This window comes from Helianthus annuus, chromosome 11 (genome assembly GCF_002127325.2).
Source record: "Helianthus annuus cultivar XRQ/B chromosome 11, HanXRQr2.0-SUNRISE, whole genome shotgun sequence".
NCBI classification, from domain to species: domain Eukaryota; kingdom Viridiplantae; phylum Streptophyta; class Magnoliopsida; order Asterales; family Asteraceae; genus Helianthus; species Helianthus annuus.
This window is the reverse complement of record NC_035443.2, coordinates 176,460,048-176,479,792: the sequence shown is the minus strand read 5'-3', so window position 1 is coordinate 176,479,792 and position 19,745 is coordinate 176,460,048. Positions and strand designations below refer to the sequence as shown.

General features: G+C 39.0%; 1 protein-coding gene across 1 annotated transcript; it reads right to left on the bottom strand.

Annotated features, from left to right (window-relative positions):
* Nucleotides 1–616: 616 nt before the first annotated feature.
* On the bottom strand, nucleotides 617–1,348 carry LOC110891196 (histone H2B.5-like). The gene has a single exon (XM_022138876.2). It carries the CDS (start codon nucleotides 1,285–1,287, stop codon nucleotides 883–885), a length of 405 nt encoding a protein of 134 aa, XP_021994568.1. The 5' UTR covers nucleotides 1,288–1,348; the 3' UTR covers nucleotides 617–882.
* Nucleotides 1,349–19,745: the final 18,397 nt, after the last annotated feature.

The following is a 19,745-nucleotide window of genomic DNA, read 5'->3' as shown; positions in this document are numbered from 1 at the left end:
AAAATGTCCTAGACAACAAGAACTAAATTACATTTAACTCTTTATTAAATGAACAAACGTAAACTAAGAGCTTGCCAAAGAGTTCACGACGTTCGATTTGTTTACAGCCCTGTTCGTAAACACAGAAATCCTAAAACCCAATCACACAATAAACAATCAAAGACTCATCACAATAGCCAACTGACTAAAAGTTGAACGGACGAATCATTCAATCCAAAGTGACATAATTTTAAATATGTTTAAACGTTAAAAAGATCACTCAAATTGGAACCGATCAAATGAAAGACTCATCATCTTCAACATCCGATCTAGATCAAGAACATATTTAACCTTCAGAAACACGAAAACGTCGATAAAAAGTAAGTAAAATGTATCGTTGATTGTATGAAATCCATATCTGAAGTAACAAAACGAATAACCACGAAAATCTCAATATCAAAACCGATCAAATAAAACACTCATCATCTTCAACGTCACGTTCGATTAAAAGTAAACAAAATATATCATTGATTATATGAGATTCAGATCTGAAGTAACAAAACGAATAACCGTCACGAAAATCTCAAAATCGAAACCGATCAAATCAAACACTCATCATCTTCAACATCACGTTCGATTAAACGTAAACAAAATGTATCACTGATTATATGAGATTCAGATCTGAAGTAACAAAACAAATAACCGACTCAAAACACAGCATCAGAACCGATCAAAATTCAAATCGAACACTCATCATCTTCAACATCAAAAGTAAACAAAATGTATCATTGATTATATGAGATCCAGATCTGGAGTAACAAAAACGAATAACCGACTCAAAAACTCAACATCAGAACCGATCAAACTTCAATTCGAACACTCATCCGATCTACAGATCCAGATCTAAGAACTCGTAAACTTCGTAACCGCTTTCGTACCTTCAGAAACAGCATGTTTCGCCAATTCACCAGGCAACACAAGCCTAACCGCCGTTTGAATCTCACGAGAAGTAATCGTCGGCTTCTTGTTGTATCTCGCGAGCCGAGACGACTCCTGCGCGAGTTTTTCGAATATATCGTTGATGAAACTGTTCATGATCCCCATAGCTTTGCCTGAGATGCCGATATCAGGATGCACTTGCTTCAACACCTTGAAGAGATAGATTTTGTAGGTTTCGCTGCTCTTTTTTATCTTCTTTTTCTTCTTATCGGTTCCGGATGCGGTTTCTTTTGGAAGCTTTTTCTCGGCTTTGGCTGGCTTCTTATCGGCTGATGATGATGGCTTCTTCTCGGCTTTTGTTGGCGCCATTTTGTTAGGGTTGATTGAATGTAGAGAGTTGAGAGAGTGTGTGACTGTGTTGTGGAAGTTTATGGGTGGGGGTTTGGTTTATATAGGGGTTGAGGGTTGGTTTTGATTGGTTGGTGAGGGTTTCACTTGGATTGTTGACATGGCAAGTTTACACGTGTATATTTTCTGACCCGCACGTGCCATAAAGAATCCAAACACTTATTTTTTTTTAATAAAGTGTCACCCGAAAATATTATTCTTAGAGCATTCACATCCAATCCATCAAATTATACATACATTTCACTAAAAAACAACTCCTATATCAATATATTTGCACTAAAAACAAATACTTTTTCTCTCTCCTTTCAATTAAATAATATTATCATTACATTTTTCTCTAACTTCCACTCACAACCACTTTCAAAATATATTAAAAAATTATAACAGGTGAACAGTGTCCCCCCAAATATACAGATGAACAGTAACATTTTCTCTCTCCTCTACTCACAACCACTTTTTATATCCTTTATAATATAAAAACCCCTCCTCACATAATTTGATGGTTAGGATGTGAATGCTCTTAGGGTGTAAGGGGTGCTCACCTAATAGGTGAGTCCCCCATCTTACACATAGCCAATCAGATCAAGCCACGTCAACTCCCCTAATACACTCCCCTAATACCTTGTTTTGATGGCGGCACTCACCTATTAGGTGAGTTGTTTTTTTTTTTTTTTAATTCTAAAATAATGCATGTTTTATAAATTAAAAAAAGATTAGTAAAAATAAAAATTAAATAAAAGACATTTCATTAAATTAAAAAAAAAACATTCGAACTAGAAAAAAAGATACATTCAACCTAAAAAAATATAAAAACAAACTACTCCTCGTCCGAATCAACTTCAAGGTGAGGCAAATCTAAACTTCCGAGATGCTCAACGAGATCGTGTTTTAGCCTCCAATGCGTGTCTTCGTCAATGAGCTCCGTATAGGCTGTATCATCGAAGACGGGTTCGACTGGAGGATCTTGAATATGAACCGGTGCTATCGCCCTTCCGTCGTCTTTTATAATCATGTTGTGTAAAATAAGGCACGTATACACGATGGACCTTATTTTTTTCACCGTTTTCGAACGCATTGGACGATTTAGTATTCCCCACTTCGACTTTAACACACCAAACGCCCGTTCCACATCTTTTCTTGCGGCCTCGTGTTGCCTCTTGAATTTTTTTTCGTTCGGGTCGTGTGGATATGGAAAAGACTTCACAAACACGGACCAGGTAGGGTAGATCCCATCAGTAAGATAATACCCGCGTTTGTATAAATGGTTGTTCACTTGAAATGGACAATTTGGCGTCGTTCCATTTCGTTGAGCAAGAAATAACGGAGATTGTTGCAGCACGTTGATATCGTTTTGTGAACCCGCTGGCCCACAAAAAGCATGCCAAATCCACAAATCTTGAGACGCTACCGCTTCTAACATAACCGTCGGGTATTGATGATCGCCTCTCATGTATTGTCCACGCAATTCTGTGGGGCACATTCTCCAGACGAAGTGTGTACAATCCAGACTCCCTAACATGCCAGGTAGGTGATGCCTATCCTCATGAGCCTGATACAATAGCGCGATGTCGTGGCTCGTTGGTCTACGTAGGAATTCACCGCCATACCTTTTAAAAATAAAAATTAAATAAAAGACATTTCATTAAATTAAAAAAAAAACATTCGAACTAGAAAAAAAAAATACATTCACCGCCATACCTTTTACATACCGTCTCGCAGAAATATTCAAGGCACTCACGAGAGGTCCTTTCAGACATATTTAAATACTCGTCCCCCTCGTCTGGTGGGTTACCGGTTGCAAGTTGTTTAATTGCCGAAGTAACCTTTTGCAACGGTGTAAAGCTTTTCTTCATTCTCCCGTCTAAGCCTTCTTGAAACCACTCGTCATACGCTTCCACGTCACTAACAATTTTTAGGAACAAAGACTTGGACATACGAAACCTGTGACGAAAAGTATCTTCACTAAATTTTGGATTTTCATCAAAATAATCGGCCATTAGTGTCTCGTGGCCCCCCACACGATCTCGACGGACATATTTTTTTTTACTAGACGATGCCGTGTCTAGTAGCTCCGCTTGTTGGATGAGATTTTGGAAGAAAACTAAGCTACTATCGCTTGACGACGCATCTCCATCGTCGGGAAAGTCGGGTAGGGTAGAAAGAAACGGGAACTTGGAATCCATTTTGTGTTTGAAAGATATAAATTTGAGAATTTTGGTGTTGGTTTGTTGTGAATGTGGTAAAAAATGAATTAAGATTGGTTAGTATATATATTGTTTTAAAAAAAATTGATTTTTTTTTAAAAATTCGACCGTTGGTAAACGGTCAATTCTCGATCCACGCGCAAAATCAATCGGTGAACCCACAATCAAAACCCACCCCGATTCGGGACCCCGCGTTGATGGCGGCGGTGTTCCCGATCGGGGAAATGGCTCACCGATGGCACTCCCCGAGAACGCCCCGTTCACCCTTACACCCTTACATGGGGTTGTATAAAATTATACACATGTAACAGAATAACCTAAGACAAATATTTGGTCATATAATGTTACTAGTTTGGTGCCCGCGCAATGCGGCGGAGCGACACTTTGGATTGCAACACTCGTTTTTGGTAGTTTTCTTATTTATATAATATTTATGATAACAATATTGTGGTGGATAAATATCAAAAGTGTTACAAATATGTAAAGTTTTGTTTTTTTTTATAAAAATTAATAATAAAAGACAAAAAAATATTGTCTTTTATAAAAATTAATAAACAAAAGACAAAAAATAAAAGATAAGTTGTTATAATTGTAAACTATGTTTATTTTATTGGTTAAAGAGTTAATAGCATAGTTAGTCCTTGTGGTTTGCACAAATTAACATATTTAGGTACTAATAGTTTAAAATCACATTTCAGGGTATTAAATTTTAATTTTGTAACGTTTGGAGGTATTAACGTTATTTGTAGGTTTAAAATCACATTCTATTAGTACCTAAGTATGTTATTTTGTACAAACCACATGGACTAACTATGTTAATACCCTATAAGTTAATACCTATAAACGTTACAAAATGAAAAGTTAATACCCTAGAAGGTGATTTTAAACTATTACTACCTAAGTGTGTTATTTTGTACAAACCACATGGACTAACTGTGTAATTAACCCTTGGTTAAATTATAAAGTATAATTTATTTTTTAAAGTTCATAATTTTTTTTTAAAATATCCACATACCACTTATCCAATAAACTTTAAGTTTAGAATTTTTGTTTTTATAAAAATAAAAAATAGTTTTTGACTCGTAAGTATGTTTTAGACCTTTAACCTAAATTGTTAAATTCGTTTTTTATAGATATAAAAAAGAGTTAAATGCCATTTTAGTCCCTGTGGTTTGGGCCATTTTGCCAGTTTAGTACAAAGGTTTCATTTTTAACATGTGTGTCCAAAAAGGTTTCACAGTTGCCATTTTAGTCTACTTGGTTAACTTCATTCATTTTTTCTGTTAACGAGAAAGTCAATTCAGTCATTTTGTATGTAATTCTGTTAACTAAAAGAACAATTTAGCCATATAAAATGACCGAATTGGCATTCTCGTTATCAGAAAAAATGGATGAAGTTAACTCAGTGGACTAAAATGACAACTGTGAAACCTTTTTAGACCCACAGGTTAAAAATGAAACCTTTGGACTAAACTGGCAAAATGGCCCAAACCACAGGGACTAAAATGACATTTAATTCTATAAAAAAATTATATTTTTATAAAATTTCAAGAACCGTTTTTATAAAAAAAATAGGATGTTCAGAGTTTATATCTTTTTAACTTTATATCATACTAAGTTCAAATTTTTAGTTCCTAACTAATCTTATCTATATGAGTCTACTTTTAACTTATAATCTCTAAAAATATGCAACACAATCTACTATGTATCTAGTCAAGTTGGTAAAGAATTTTTTAAAACTGACCAATATTATCTATAACAATATAGTTGAACTTATTATTCTTAAAAATTTGCAACACAATTTAGTATTTATCTAGTAATGATTGTAAATTTCTGGAGTATTTTATTTATATTACTTGTTACAAAAATTGTTTATATAATAATTATTTTTTATAGAAAACAAAATGTTTTGTTTATTAATAAAGTAAAAAAAATGTTTTACACATGTAAAGTTTCGTTTTTAATAAAAAAAAAATAATCAAATGACAAAAAATAAAAGATAAGTTGTTCTAGTTGTAAAGTAAGTTTATTTTGTTTGTTAAATGATAAAGTTTATAACTTTATCCTTTAAAGTTCATAACTTTTTTTTTAATATTCACATGGTACTCATCCAATAAATTTAAAGTTTAAATTTTTTGTTTTTATAAAAATAAAAAATAGTAGTTGACCCGTAAGTACGTTTTACATCTCTAACTTTAATTGTTAAATTTTGTTTTTATATATATATAAAAAAATTTAATTTTATAAAATTTTAAAAATAGTTTTTTTATAAAAAACAGGATGTTAAGAGTTTATATCTTGATTAACTTTATATCATAGTAAGTTCAGTTTTTTAGTTTAGCTTTAAAGTTTATTACTTTATTATTTTTTAATTTAGAAATACAAATTATTAGATTAATATCCAAGAATAACTGCAATATTTTATAATTTCAGCTTGACTATATCTAACTGCAATATCTATTTATTGCAACTTTAAGATATTAACTTATATAAGTTCTGTTGACTTATGTAAACTTAGAATACTAACTTTATTTTGAACTTTATTAATATGGTCCTGCGTTATATTGACACCAAAAATAAATATAAAAAATAAAATAAACTTTATTCGTACGTCTAGATCAAACATAACAACTGAAAATGAAAAAAAAACATAAAACAATTGATGGATTTCATATAGACTGCATGAAATCCGTTCCGCTTCTGAATTGACACTCGAGGTATTTTTAATCGGGTTTTCTGGTTTGTGCTTGAATCAACTGTATCTTCTAATTCCTCTTATTTGTCATTGTTCTCGGAATCGTCTAAATTAATAACCTCACTTCATTTCCATTCAGAGAGCCTCTTGAATCTCTTAATTTGAGTCTCAAAACTTTTGATCCTTAAAAAGGACAAAAATTGAATACAAAAGTAAAAAAAAAAAAAAAAGATTAAATAAACATTAAAACCACCTCTTCACTAAATTCATGTTGAAGATTAAACTTGTATGGACTAAACATTGCACCATAAGAAATAATATCAACACTTTTATCACAATCATCCTGCTATAAAACACACATATAATAACATAACGAACATGTTAATATGAAAGATATACACAAAATTAATACTTTAAAACCAGCAAAATCAATACCTTAGAAACTTGTTCAACAACCGGGTTGTTTAAATTGGCATGTTTATTATGCAACTGAATCTGAAAAATCAAATAAGTTAACATTCACATAAAAGTAAATAAAAGAAAACAATTATTCACTGTTGCGATATAATAGAACTGACCTTAGAATTTTCAATCTCGCATGTTTGTTTTTTCGCAACAATTAAATTCAGAACTGGATCCATTTTTAACTTTGTTTAGCAATAGATGTCTTGCTATGTATTTATAGTAGTAACTATAGAAGTGCATTAGAGTTTAATTTTAGATTTGTCACCCCTTTATTTAGGAAGTTTGTTGTCGTTAGTTGTAAGTTTTATAAGATATATCTAAGTATAGATATTAGACAGTTTTAATAAAATAAAATGTGGCACATAATATCTTCATTTTATGTTACAGGACTTTTAATTCTTTTTGTTTTTGTTTGCATTTGTAGATTAGGCGCATTAGATCACAAGTATTAATTACTTGTACATTAAAGCATTATCGACTTGTACCTTTTAATCCGTGCATCGATATTGAACAAGACAACTATCGAAACGTCGACAAAAATGTGTAGATCGTCATGCTATCTTAGGATTTTTTTTACACAATATAGTTTATAAGATATATCAAGAATTCGTAAAAAAAAATATAAGTCTGTTGTGGATGGTGAATTGTAACTAATTATCTATAATTTTGTTAAAATCTGAGTGATTTAAGTGTAATAAGTTTAGGGGCTAAAAAATAGTGTTTAAAAGACCAAAATACCCTCATTTTAGGGATCTTTCTATAAATAAAGGGGGAAAAGTTCTTATTTTTTTGGGCATCTTAAAATACCACTCCCTCATGCATTATAATATAGTATAGATATGGCTTGTACAGATGAAGAAAATATTAGGTCTCGTATTCTATACGGGCGGTATAACATTATATGTATTTTGGGTCGTCTAACATTATATAAGTCGTATAATATTTTATGAGTTTTGAGTCGTATAACATTATATGGGTCGTATAACATTATATACGGGTCGTGTAATGTTATACGGCTCGTATACATGGAGACAAAAAAACATTCTCTGACATGTTTTTGTGCAAGATTCTCCTATACGCCATGTATAACTCTATATGTGTCGTATAGTTGTAGGGATGTGAAAATAAGATTTTAGGTGTGTGAGAATAGTGAGTTTTTTTACGACGAATTCGTTTTTATTTAACTTAACATAAAACAATCAACACTAGCATGTGGATAGAAACCGATCAATTACATGCACCAATGTTAACAGGGCTGTAAAGGAATCGATAGGACACGAACGCTTGTTCGTATTCGTTCATTAAGGAATGAGCATGTTCATGACCTGTTCACGAACGCTTACCAAAGGAGATAACTTGTTTATGTTCGTTCATTAACGAAATTACTATAGTAGAGTAATTATGTAATTTTGTAGAGTAATAGAGTAATTATAATTTCTATACAAATTACTCTACTTCTACAAAATCATAATTTTTTTTTACATTTTGCAATGAAACATCATTCTTAAGTAGTAGAGAAAAAAAATAAAAAAAACAAAAAAAAAAATCCTCCTTCACTTCTTACGTTAAATTTTGGAGTAATTTACGAAAATGGCCAAGAAAATAGTTGACTTACGAAATTAGCCAACTCATGCATCATTATAATAGGGCATCACCCTCTTATGCGTCCTCCTATCTTAAATGGACATGTGTATGGATCCAGCCAAAAACATATCATTTATTCCTTTTTTTTATTCGGTAGGTTATGTCAGGCTATAAATAGCCATGTTGAACAATAATAAAGTATGCAGCTTTTTCAGTCACTTTTATTATCTTTCTTTCTCCCTTTCGATTGTTCATATACAGTAAGTGTTAATATATATAAAATTCCATGGATGAAGCAGCAACTTCTTCATCTTCACACAGACACATATGTGCAACACAGAGACACAAAGAGAGAAACGAGAGAAACGGAGAAGGCGGAGATAGAGGGTGGCCGGTCGGCCGACCACGACAAATCTCCACTACCATGAACGGCCACCATGTTTTCCAGCCGCCATTGTGTCCACCCTTTAAGGTTTCCGGGAAAACGATCCACAGATCTCCACCCCCAAATCCCAACCGCCGCCATGGTTGCCGGAGACGGAGCTGGAGGCGTCTGCAACTCGCCGGAGATGGAGCCGAAGATGACTGCAACTTTAAGACGCATCCCGACACTTCCAGACGCATCCCGACACTTCAAGACGCATCCAAAGAGTCAGAGGGACGCAAGGGCATTAGACCGGAGGGTCAAAGCCAAGCACATCAAATGAGTCAGAAGGACGCAAGGGCATCCAAAGAGTCTGTAGACGTCTCCCATGCGTCCTTCAGATATTTCCTAATGATTGGGACACGTGTCACTGCTACAATCAAGGACGCCTCAACCAGACCTGCAGACGAGTAAGCTGTCTCGTAAACCGTGATGCGCTGCTCCACAGACGCAGAAGATGGCCATTTTGGTAAGTCAACAATTTTCTTGGCCATTTTCGTAAATTACTCTAAATCATAATATATTAATTTGTTAGTAACTAAGAATAAGCGGTTAATGAGCTCGCCATTAACGCGACACGTTGAATTGTTAACGAGGTTGGCTCGTTAACAGGTGAAGGGGTTGGCGGGGTTGAAGGAAAGTCGTGAATGTGTTGGCGGGGTTGGAAGGAAAGAGACAAATACCAATCACAATTTACCTTCGGTTTCTTTTTCTTTTTTTTTCTTTTTGGTTTAGTTACTGGTATTAAGTTAACCCACAACGTAATGTTAACTGGTATTTAGTTAATGGTCAAGTTGTGACGTTGTGATGATGTGACAATAAGTTAACATATATTTAGTTAACCCACAACATATAGCCTAATTTGAGATATATGACTTCAAATTTTTTTTTCTCAAAGTATTGTTTTATAAGTTTTATAATTCTTAAATCTTTATGTAACACCCCGTGTTTTCCAAAAGTCAAAGTCAAAGTCAAGATGTTGACTGTGATTGGAATTAAAGATCAATAAAGATTAATTTTAATTTAGTTTCATTTTGATTTTCATATTATGTTGAGTAAGTGTTGTATAATTAAACTAATCGACCGATAATCGAACCGCGAATCGACGACCGACTGTGAATAATAGGAAGTAACAATGCAATAAAGCTAATCCATCAATAATCAAGCTAATCGAATCAATCATCGAACTCAAGTGTGGGGATTTTAGTACTTTTATACGTGTGCGTGTGCCTTACGTGTTAATTGTGCATGTTTACTTTTATGTTAAAGTGTGTGGTGAACCAATCAAATCAATCGAGACTCGAAGGATAATCAAACTCAATCGAAACCGACTTTGAAAATAGGTTGTAAGGATGCTTGTATGTTAGATATAGTAGTTGGAACTAAAAGTAATTTGAATAAGAAACTCTATCCTACTCTACTCCTCATCCATCGAAATCGAAATATCAAAAATCGTCGCGAAACGCTCAAAACAGGACAAGCCGATCGAACAGGGCAACCTGATCGAGCAGGCTAGCCGATCGAACAGGCTGTTCGATCGAGCAGCCCACTCGATCAGGGATGCTGTTCGATCAGCTGACCTTTCCTCTTTTGGAAGCCTATAAATAGGGCTGTCTTTGTCAAACTTTCCACTTTTGGAAAAGCTCTGACCGACCAGCCTTCTCTTCTCACTATTTCTCAGATTTCTCTCAAACCGGTAAGTATTTCGCTCTAATCCTTGTACGTTTTTGTTCATCTAGTGATTCTCCATCTTTCTATCTTTCGAAATCTGAACTTCAACCGTGAAATCACCAAGATCTAGGTGTTCTTGGGTGATGTCATCATGGTGTTCTTCAAGAACACTAAGTTTGGCATCAATCCAACATGAATAGCTTAGATCTAACCGATTTCCACACAAATAACCTAAAATCTACCAAAGATCTTAACATTTCACGGTGGAAAAGGGATTAAAAGATGGGTTTTCATCTATCTTTCAACTCTTTTACACTCAAATGGTGAAAACGAAGCTTGAACCGATTTATAAACCATTATAAACAAACACATGGTTCAAGATTCGGGTTCTACCATGAGATTACCGATTTCGGGTTAAACGTTAGACTTAGGTCCTGAAACGCCCACTGACCGGACTTGGGTGATTCCTGCCCGAGTCAGTGAGTCAAGTAAAGACTGAAGTTTTATGGTTCAACTCGTAGTCAAGTTATCTCCAAATCACACCAAATAACGGGAGATAACCAAGTGTTAAGTGATAGGCTAACCAGGTCAGAAGCTGGCCGAACGGTTAGGCTGTTCGATCGAACAGCCCAACCGAACGAACAATACCAGCCGATCGACTGGGCTAACCGATCGACTAGCACTTAGGCCCACAAACTCACAAGTGTAATATTGATAGAGTTCTGTTCGATCGATCGAGCCACTTGATTGTAAACATTACTCATCGAATCATGAGATATTACACTTCAACACTTAACCTTTTCGAAACATTGGAATGTCACCCGATCGAGCATGCCAGCCGATCGAGTGACATCTTGCCAAGTCTTTAATGCTAACCGATCGGTTGGGCCAACCGATCGAACAGACTGTTCGATCGGCCAACTTGAAAGGTAATGCTGCAAAAACTTCAAAAGTTCAAACCATCATACACAAACACATCCTTCTCATCAAAGGAAGAAACAATCCACTCGAAAGAACCAGCCGATCGAGCCAGCCGGCCGATCGAATGGGAAGGTTCGAACGGACTTTCAAACCAATCGAACAGCCCACTCGATCGAACCAGCCGTCCGATCGAATGGCCTACTCGATCCAACATCCACCGTTTACTTTTTCGCGTTACTCATCGTTGTGTTATCGAACTATTCAGGCTAACCTATTCTCAGTGCTCCCTTCAATCCACAATCAACCACTGTGAGTATACTCGATCCCTTTTTGCTTTCAGCACTTTTGGGTGTTACATACGTAAACTATCAAAATCACAAATAACACAAACTATTTGAACGCTAACCTATTTGCATGTGCTACTTGCCTAAATGATTGCTGTTTATTATGTTTACACGTGGAGTGCTATCTACCTGCTTTAGCAACATAGTACTATAGTTTGGACTCAGCACCCGTTCACACGGGGGTTGCTAAGGACAATTACTTGCATGGATTACGGTGGTAATCATGTATTGCGAACTGTCTCGGACAGTCAACCCGAAGTCGTTGGTATCGATGGTCCCTCGTTGATAATTTACATGCATCGTTTGCCCTTGTGTACGTGCTTGGTTATGCGTAAACTATTCAAACTCTATATGCTATAACAAACTTGTGTACTCACCTTTACATTATATGTATTAACTTTATTTTAACGTATGTGACAGGTGTTTAAGCTACTAGCTTGCTAGGGAAGCGAGGCAATAATAAGCTTCTAGGAGCCCGTAACCTATGGCCCTTGTCCATGAACCTGCTCCAGGGTCCTAGTTATCTGTAGATCTTGTACTGGCACCTGTAGTCAGTAGGATCCACATTTAGGGGTCTTAGAAACAGCAAACGATATTTAATTCAGTCTGTAATAATTAAGAATCTGAGTTGTCGGAACAGCTCCTAACTTGTTTAGTTGATTTCTATGATAACTTGTTATTTATTTGGGACACGGTATGGGACGTGTTATATAACTGAATTTGTATGATAGTTGTTGTGGAAACTTCTGAACAATCTGTTTCGCTCAGTGCCGCGCCCCGATGATTCCGCCATCGGTTGGGGTGTGACAGATTGGTATCAGAGCCATAACTATAGGGAATTAGGTTATACACGATCTAGTCCGGATCGCTGTCTTAGAGAACTAGACTATAGCTAAGAACCAAGAGACCAAGTTTATGTGCCTATTCATGTTATCCATTCTATTCTATCACTGCATCCGAACTCCAAGCCAAAAATCTACAGTTTGGACGGGATTAGGTGTGAAAGCCGTAAATTCCTGCCTAAAATGTTGAATTTGTCAATCATTTACATGGGATTTTCTATCTACAAACGGGGAAGATTATACCAAATTAGGGCTGAAACCCGCAATTTGATGCAAATTTTCCTCTAAAATTTTCTTAAAACAAGGAAGAAATTGCTAAGCTAGGGGTGAAACTCTAACCTTGGCAGCTGTTCCAGCTTTATTTCATCTCGCCAAGGCAATCGACGGACTCCAGCGACCTGAACTCACTAGTATGACCTAGGATACGCGTGCGTAATGCCCGAGAACTGAGGCAGAAACACGTCCCCTAGAGTTGAAGGTGACGACAAGTCTACTGTGAATAGTTGAAGTGCCATGGTTAGTCAAAGTCTAGTAGCCGCAGACAATCTACCATCCGATTTTAAGTGTTGCTTCGCTGATTTTATATGTTTTGCCTGTTTACGAGTTTTATGATTTCGTTGGTTACTCAACTTGTTGTCGATATGCGTGACCTTTGTTGCTATTCTACTGCGATTCAATTCCCTGGTGATGTGATCTAGACGAAACCAATATGCTATGCTACACTATACGCTATACGAACGACACTCGATTTGTGACTGATAGGTTTCTGATTTCTGACTACTCTGTGCTAAAATGCGTATGTGTTTAGGAAATTATGTGCATAATTGCTTATGTGCTCTAATTGTTTATGTGCTTGTGTGCCTCTGTGATTACATGGACCTTGTGTAATCTGTGTTTATGTGTTTATATGTGTTACGTAATGTGAAATGCGACGTGATTCTAAGCTTTAGTAATCTAAGAACGTGTGAGACTCGAATTTGTTGTGTTGAGCCTGCGACAATGTCTATTGCAGACTATGTCGTCATCAAGGACTCGCCAACATCTTACCCGTCAGGAAAAGAGAGATCGACGTCTCGCCAAGATCATCTCAAGGTCTGTAGCAAAGGCTGTCAGTGAGGTGTACGAGAACACAAGCAAGTCATCTGAGGAATCCCGAACTCTCACAGAATCCAGCAAAGCTCCATTTAGCTTCAAACAATTTAAGGCATGTGGACCAAAGGAGTTCACTGGTGAAGAAGGCCCTACAGGCTTATTTCATTGGTTTGACTCGGTGGAAGTTACCCTTCGTCAAAGCGGATGCCCAGATCATCTCCGTACTCTCAATGCTACCGGTGTCTTCCAGTCGCGAGCTTTGGACTGGTGGACAGCCGAAAGGAACAAGCGCGGGAACGACGCTGCCTACGAGCTGACGTGGGAGGAACTGAAAGCAATCATGCTGGATGAGTTCTGTCCTCCCCACGAACGCCAAAAGTTGGAGGATGAGTTCTGGACTATCAAGCAGAAGGAGGGCGACAATGCTGGTCTCACTGCCCGTTTCAAGCAGCTGAGCATTATCTGTCCAGACCAGGTCAAGACTCCTGACATGACCATCAAGAAATACATCCGTGCTCTTCCGGATTGTGTTGCAGATTTTGTTCACGCCTCCAAACCCGCATCAATCGAGGAAACCTACCTACTCGCCGCCGAGATTAACGACAAGCGGGTTAAGGCTGGTGTCTGGGATAAGCCATCCAAGTCGCTGCATCAAGTCACTACCGCATCAACCGACAACACCACTGCTCAAGCCTCCAAGTCTTCAAGAAGAAGAAAGAAGAACAAGAGTTGCGCTGCCGCAACCACTGCCGCTCCACTCCAGTCTGTACCAGCACAGCAGCAACAACCACAGCGCACTGCGCCAGTGATCAATGCGCCGCCAGCTAAGCGTGCGTACACCGGCCCCCACCCACTCTGTGCTACATGTTCTTATCATCATCCGGTGGGTGTGGCCTGCCGATTCTGTGCCCACTGCAATGTCTACGGGCATTTCACTGCGAGTTGCCGCTATGGTCCCCGTCAAGCCCAAGCTCAAGCCGCTGTTAACCAAGCTCTACTCCCTGCTCCTCAAGCTCAACAAGCCGCTCAGGCCCCAACAACCAATGTTCGGACCTGCTTTGCATGTGGTGACCCTAACCACTTCGCAAACCGGTGCCCGAACAGGGTGGTAAAGCAAGAAGCCCAACAGCCCCAGCAACAACAACAGCAGCCTCAACAGCAAGCAGCTCACGCCAGAACCTTCAACATCAACGCACGTCAGGCTCAGGCTGACAACAACGTGGTCAATGGTACGTTCCTCGTGAATGGTATATATGCATCATGTTTGTTTGATACTGGAGCCGATAACTGCTTTGTGTCATTTGAATTTGAGAAGCTTCTTAGACGTAAGCGCTCTTATCTTTCGTCGTCATTCGAAGTGGAAGTCGCTACCGGAAGAACCATTGCCGTCAATTCCGTGCTCCGTGATTGTACGCTTGAACTCAACAATCATATTTTCCCAATTAATCTCATTCCAATGCAGCTTGGAAGTTTCGATGTCATAGTAGGTATGGACTTTCTTCGCGAAAACCATGCTGAAGTTGTGTGCTTCGATAAAATGATTCGTTTTGTTCTAGCTAGTGGTGATATTCTATGTGTGTATGGTGAAACTACTGCGAAAAGTCTCAAGCTCATGTCATGTCTTCAAGCTCGCAAATATCTCCGCAAGGAATATCGAGCCTTCTTGGCCAACATTGTTGTAGCAGAAGGGGACAAGAAAAAGAAAGTTGAAGTCAAGGATGTTCCAGTTGTCCGAGAATTTCCTCAGGTGTTCCCTGATGATCTTCCTGGATTACCTCCAAGTCGTGATATCGACTTTCGAATTGACCTTATTCCTGGAGCCAACCCTGTAGCCAAAGCTCCTTACCGACTCGCTCCCTCTGAGATGCGAGAACTCTCAAACCAACTCCAAGAATTACTTGAAAAAGGCTTCATTCGCCCGAGCACTTCTCCTTGGGGCGCGCCAGTCCTTTTCGTCAAAAAGAAGGACGGGTCGTTCCGGATGTGCATCGATTACCGGGAGTTGAACAAGCTGACCATCAAGAACCGATACCCCTTGCCCAGAATCGACGATTTGTTTGACCAGTTACAAGGTGCTCAGTGCTTCTCCAAGATCGATCTGGCTACCACCAGTTGCGGATTCAAGAGGAAGACATACCCAAAACCGCTTTTCGAACCCGATATGGCCATTATGAATTCGTTGTCATGCCTTTTGGTTTGACGAACGCACCCGCGGTCTTCATGGATTTGATGAATCGCGTGTGTAAGCCATTCCTAGACCGTTTCGTCATTGTATTTATCGACGATGTCTTGATCTATTCCAGATCGAGGGCCGAACATGCGCAGCATTTGCGGTTGGTTCTCGAGTTACTTCAGGGAAATCAACTCTACGCCAAGTTCTCCAAGTGTGAATTCTGGTTGGAGGAGGTTCAATTTCTGGGTCACATTGTGAATAGTCAGGGTATACACGTTGATCCTGCAAAGATTGAGGCAGTTAAAGGCTGGATTACGCCCAAGAATCCGTCAGAAGTTCGCTCTTTTCTCGGATTAGCCGGGTACTACCGACGATTCATCGAAGGATTCTCGAAGATTGCTGTGCCGCTTACCTCCCTTACTCATAAAGACAAGCCTTTTGTGTGGGGAACCGCGCAGGAAACTGCTTTCCAAACCCTCAAATACATGCTGTGCCATGCACCGATTCTTACACTGCCGGACGGAAGCGATGATTTCGTTGTCTACTGTGATGCTTCCAACCTTGGTCTTGGCTGCGTCCTCATGCAACGAGACAAGGTTATAGCTTACGCTTCTCGACAGCTCAAAATCCACGAGAAGAACTATACAACCCATGACCTCGAGCTAGGCGCAGTTGTCTTTGCCTTAAAGATTTGGCGACACTACCTGTACGGTACAAAGTGTACGATCTTCACCGATCACAAGAGCCTACAGCACATCTTTAATCAGAGGGAACTCAATATGCGTCAACGCCGATGGGTAGAACTTCTCAACGATTACGACTGCGAGATTCGTTATCACCCAGGCAAGGCGAATGTAGTTGCAGACGCCCTCAGCCGAAAGAATTACGTGATAGGTGTTCGAAACATTCAGGCACAGTATAACCTCGAAGCTCTCATCCGTGAAGCACAACATGCCTGTTTCAACGAGCGTACATTGAAGAGAGAAAGAATCTATCACGATGGAGCTCAGCTCGTAAGTAAAGCCAATGGGATATTCTACTATCTGGACCGAATCTGGGTTCCGAGGAGGACAGATTTGCGAAAGATCATCATGAACGAAGCCCACAAATCCCGATACTCCATTCATCCCGGTGCAGACAAGATGTACCAGGATCTTCGTTACAAATACTGGTGGCCTGGGATGAAGAGGGATATCGCTCTTTACGTTGGTAGCTGTTTAACTTGTGCAAGAGTCAAGGCTGAACATCAAAGACCTTCCGGCTTACTCGAACAACCGCCGATACCCGTATGGAAGTGGGAAAGCATAGCTATGGATTTCATAACTAAGCTTCCGACCACGCCATCAGGTCACGACAGTATTTGGGTTATAGTCGACCGTCTAACCAAATCAGCCCACTTTCTGCCAATACGAGAAGACTATAAGGTGGCCAAACTAGCCCAAATCTACACCGACGAGATCATTAAGAATCATGGTACGCCTCGAGACATCATTTCTGATCGTGACGCTCGGTTTACTTCGATATTGTGGGAAACCTTTCAAGCAGCTCTTGGTACGACGCTGAATTTGAGTACCGCATTCCACCCGCAAACCGACGGACAGACTGAAAGGACGATCCGTACTATTGAAGACATGCTCCGTGCGTGTGTTATCGATTTTGGTGGTAGTTGGAGTAAACACCTGCCATTGGTCGAATTCTCGTACAATAATAGCTATCACTCCAGCATCGAAATGGCACCTTTCGAAGCCTTGTATGGTAGGAGATGTCGCTCGCCTATTGTATGGCACGAGGTCGGTCATTCGCAATTGACTGGGCCCGAGATTCTGCAAGAAACGACCGACAAGATCCACCAGATCAGGGAAAACTTGGTAAAGACCCGGGATAGACAGAAGATGTACGCCGATAAACGACGCAAGCCCCGCGAGTTTGCTGTTGGTGACTATGTACTCCTAAAGGTATCCCCTTGGAAGGGTGTAGTCCGATTCGGCAAAAGAGGGAAACTTGCGCCTCGATTTGTTGGACCTTTCAAGATTCTGGAAAGAATCGGAAAAGTCGCTTACAAACTCGAATTACCGGAGGAACTCAGCAATGTCCACCCGACTTTCCATGTTTCAAACCTTCGGAAATGCGTAGCCGATCACGACGCAATAATACCACTTGACGATCTTCAGGTCAATGAGACACTGCACTTCGTGGAAAAGCCAGTCGAAATCATGGACCGACAAACCAAGCAACTCAGACGCTCCCGCATTCCTATTGTGAAAGTCCGATGGGAAGGTAAACGAGGCGCGGAGTTCACTTGGGAACTCGAGCGTGACATGAAGGCCAAGTACCCGCAGTTGTTCAGATAGATCTGAAGCATCAAATTGGTAAAATCACACGGCGATGTACGGCTCTCAGCCTAATTTCGGGACGAAATTCCCTAAAGGAGGGGAGACTGTAACACCCCGTGTTTTCCAAAAGTCAAAGTCAAAGTCAAGATGTTGACTGTGATTGGAATTAAAGATCAATAAAGATTAATTTTAATTTAGTTTCATTTTGATTTTCATATTATGTTGAGTAAGTGTTGTATAATTAAACTAATCGACCGATAATCGAACCGCGAATCGACGACCGAATGTGAATAATAGGAAGTAACAATGCAATAAAGCTAATCCATCAATAATCAAGCTAATCGAATCAATCATCGAACTCAAGTGTGGGGATTTTAGTACTTTTATACGTGTGCGTGTGCCTTACGTGTTAATTGTGCATGTTTACTTTTATGTTAAAGTGTGTGGTGAACCAATCAAATCAATCGAGACTCGAAGGATAATCAAACTCAATCGAAACCGACTTTGAAAATAGGTTGTAAGGATGCTTGTATGTTAGATATAGTAGTTGGAACTAAAAGTAATTTGAATAAGAAACTCTATCCTACTCTACTCCTCATCCATCGAAATCGAAATATCAAAAATCGTCGCGAAACGCTCAAAACAGGACAAGCCGATCGAACAGGGCAACCTGATCGAGCAGGCTAGCCGATCGAACAGGCTGTTCGATCGAGCAGCCCACTCGATCAGGGATGCTGTTCGATCAGCTGACCTTTCCTCTTTTGGAAGCCTATAAATAGGGCTGTCTTTGTCAAACTTTCCACTTTTGGAAAAGCTCTGACCGACCAGCCTTCTCTTCTCACTATTTCTCAGATTTCTCTCAAACCGGTAAGTATTTCGCTCTAATCCTTGTACGTTTTTGTTCATCTAGTGATTCTCCATCTTTCTATCTTTCGAAATCTGAACTTCAACCGTGAAATCACCAAGATCTAGGTGTTCTTGGGTGATGTCATCATGGTGTTCTTCAAGAACACTAAGTTTGGCATCAATCCAACATGAATAGCTTAGATCTAACCGATTTCCACGAAAATAACCTAAAATCTACCAAAGATCTTAACATTTCACGGTGGAAAAGGGATTAAAAGATGGGTTTTCATCTATCTTTCAACTCTTTTACACTCAAATGGTGAAAACGAAGCTTGAACCGATTTATAAACCATTATAAACAAACACATGGTTCAAGATTCGGGTTCTACCATGAGATTACCGATTTCGGGTTAAACGTTAGACTTAGGTCCTGAAACGCCCACTGACCGGACTTGGGTGATTCCTGCCCGAGTCAGTGAGTCAAGTAAAGACTGAAGTTTTATGGTTCAACTCGTAGTCAAGTTATCTCCAAATCACACCAAATAACGGGAGATAACCAAGTGTTAAGTGATAGGCTAACCAGGTCAGAAGCTGGCCGAACGGTTAGGCTGTTCGATCGAACAGCCCAACCGAACGAACAATACCAGCCGATCGACTGGGCTAACCGATCGACTAGCACTTAGGCCCACAAACTCACAAGTGTAATATTGATAGAGTTCTGTTCGATCGATCGAGCCACTCGATTGTAAACATTACTCATCGAATCATGAGATATTACACTTCAACACTTAACCTTTTCGAAACATTGGAATGTCACCCGATCGA

Bases quoted from the DNA above. Each gene is read 5' to 3' on its own strand.
- LOC110891196 (XM_022138876.2), bottom strand. From the start codon at position 1,287: ATGGCGCCAACAAAAGCCGAGAAGAAGCCATCATCATCAGCCGATAAG.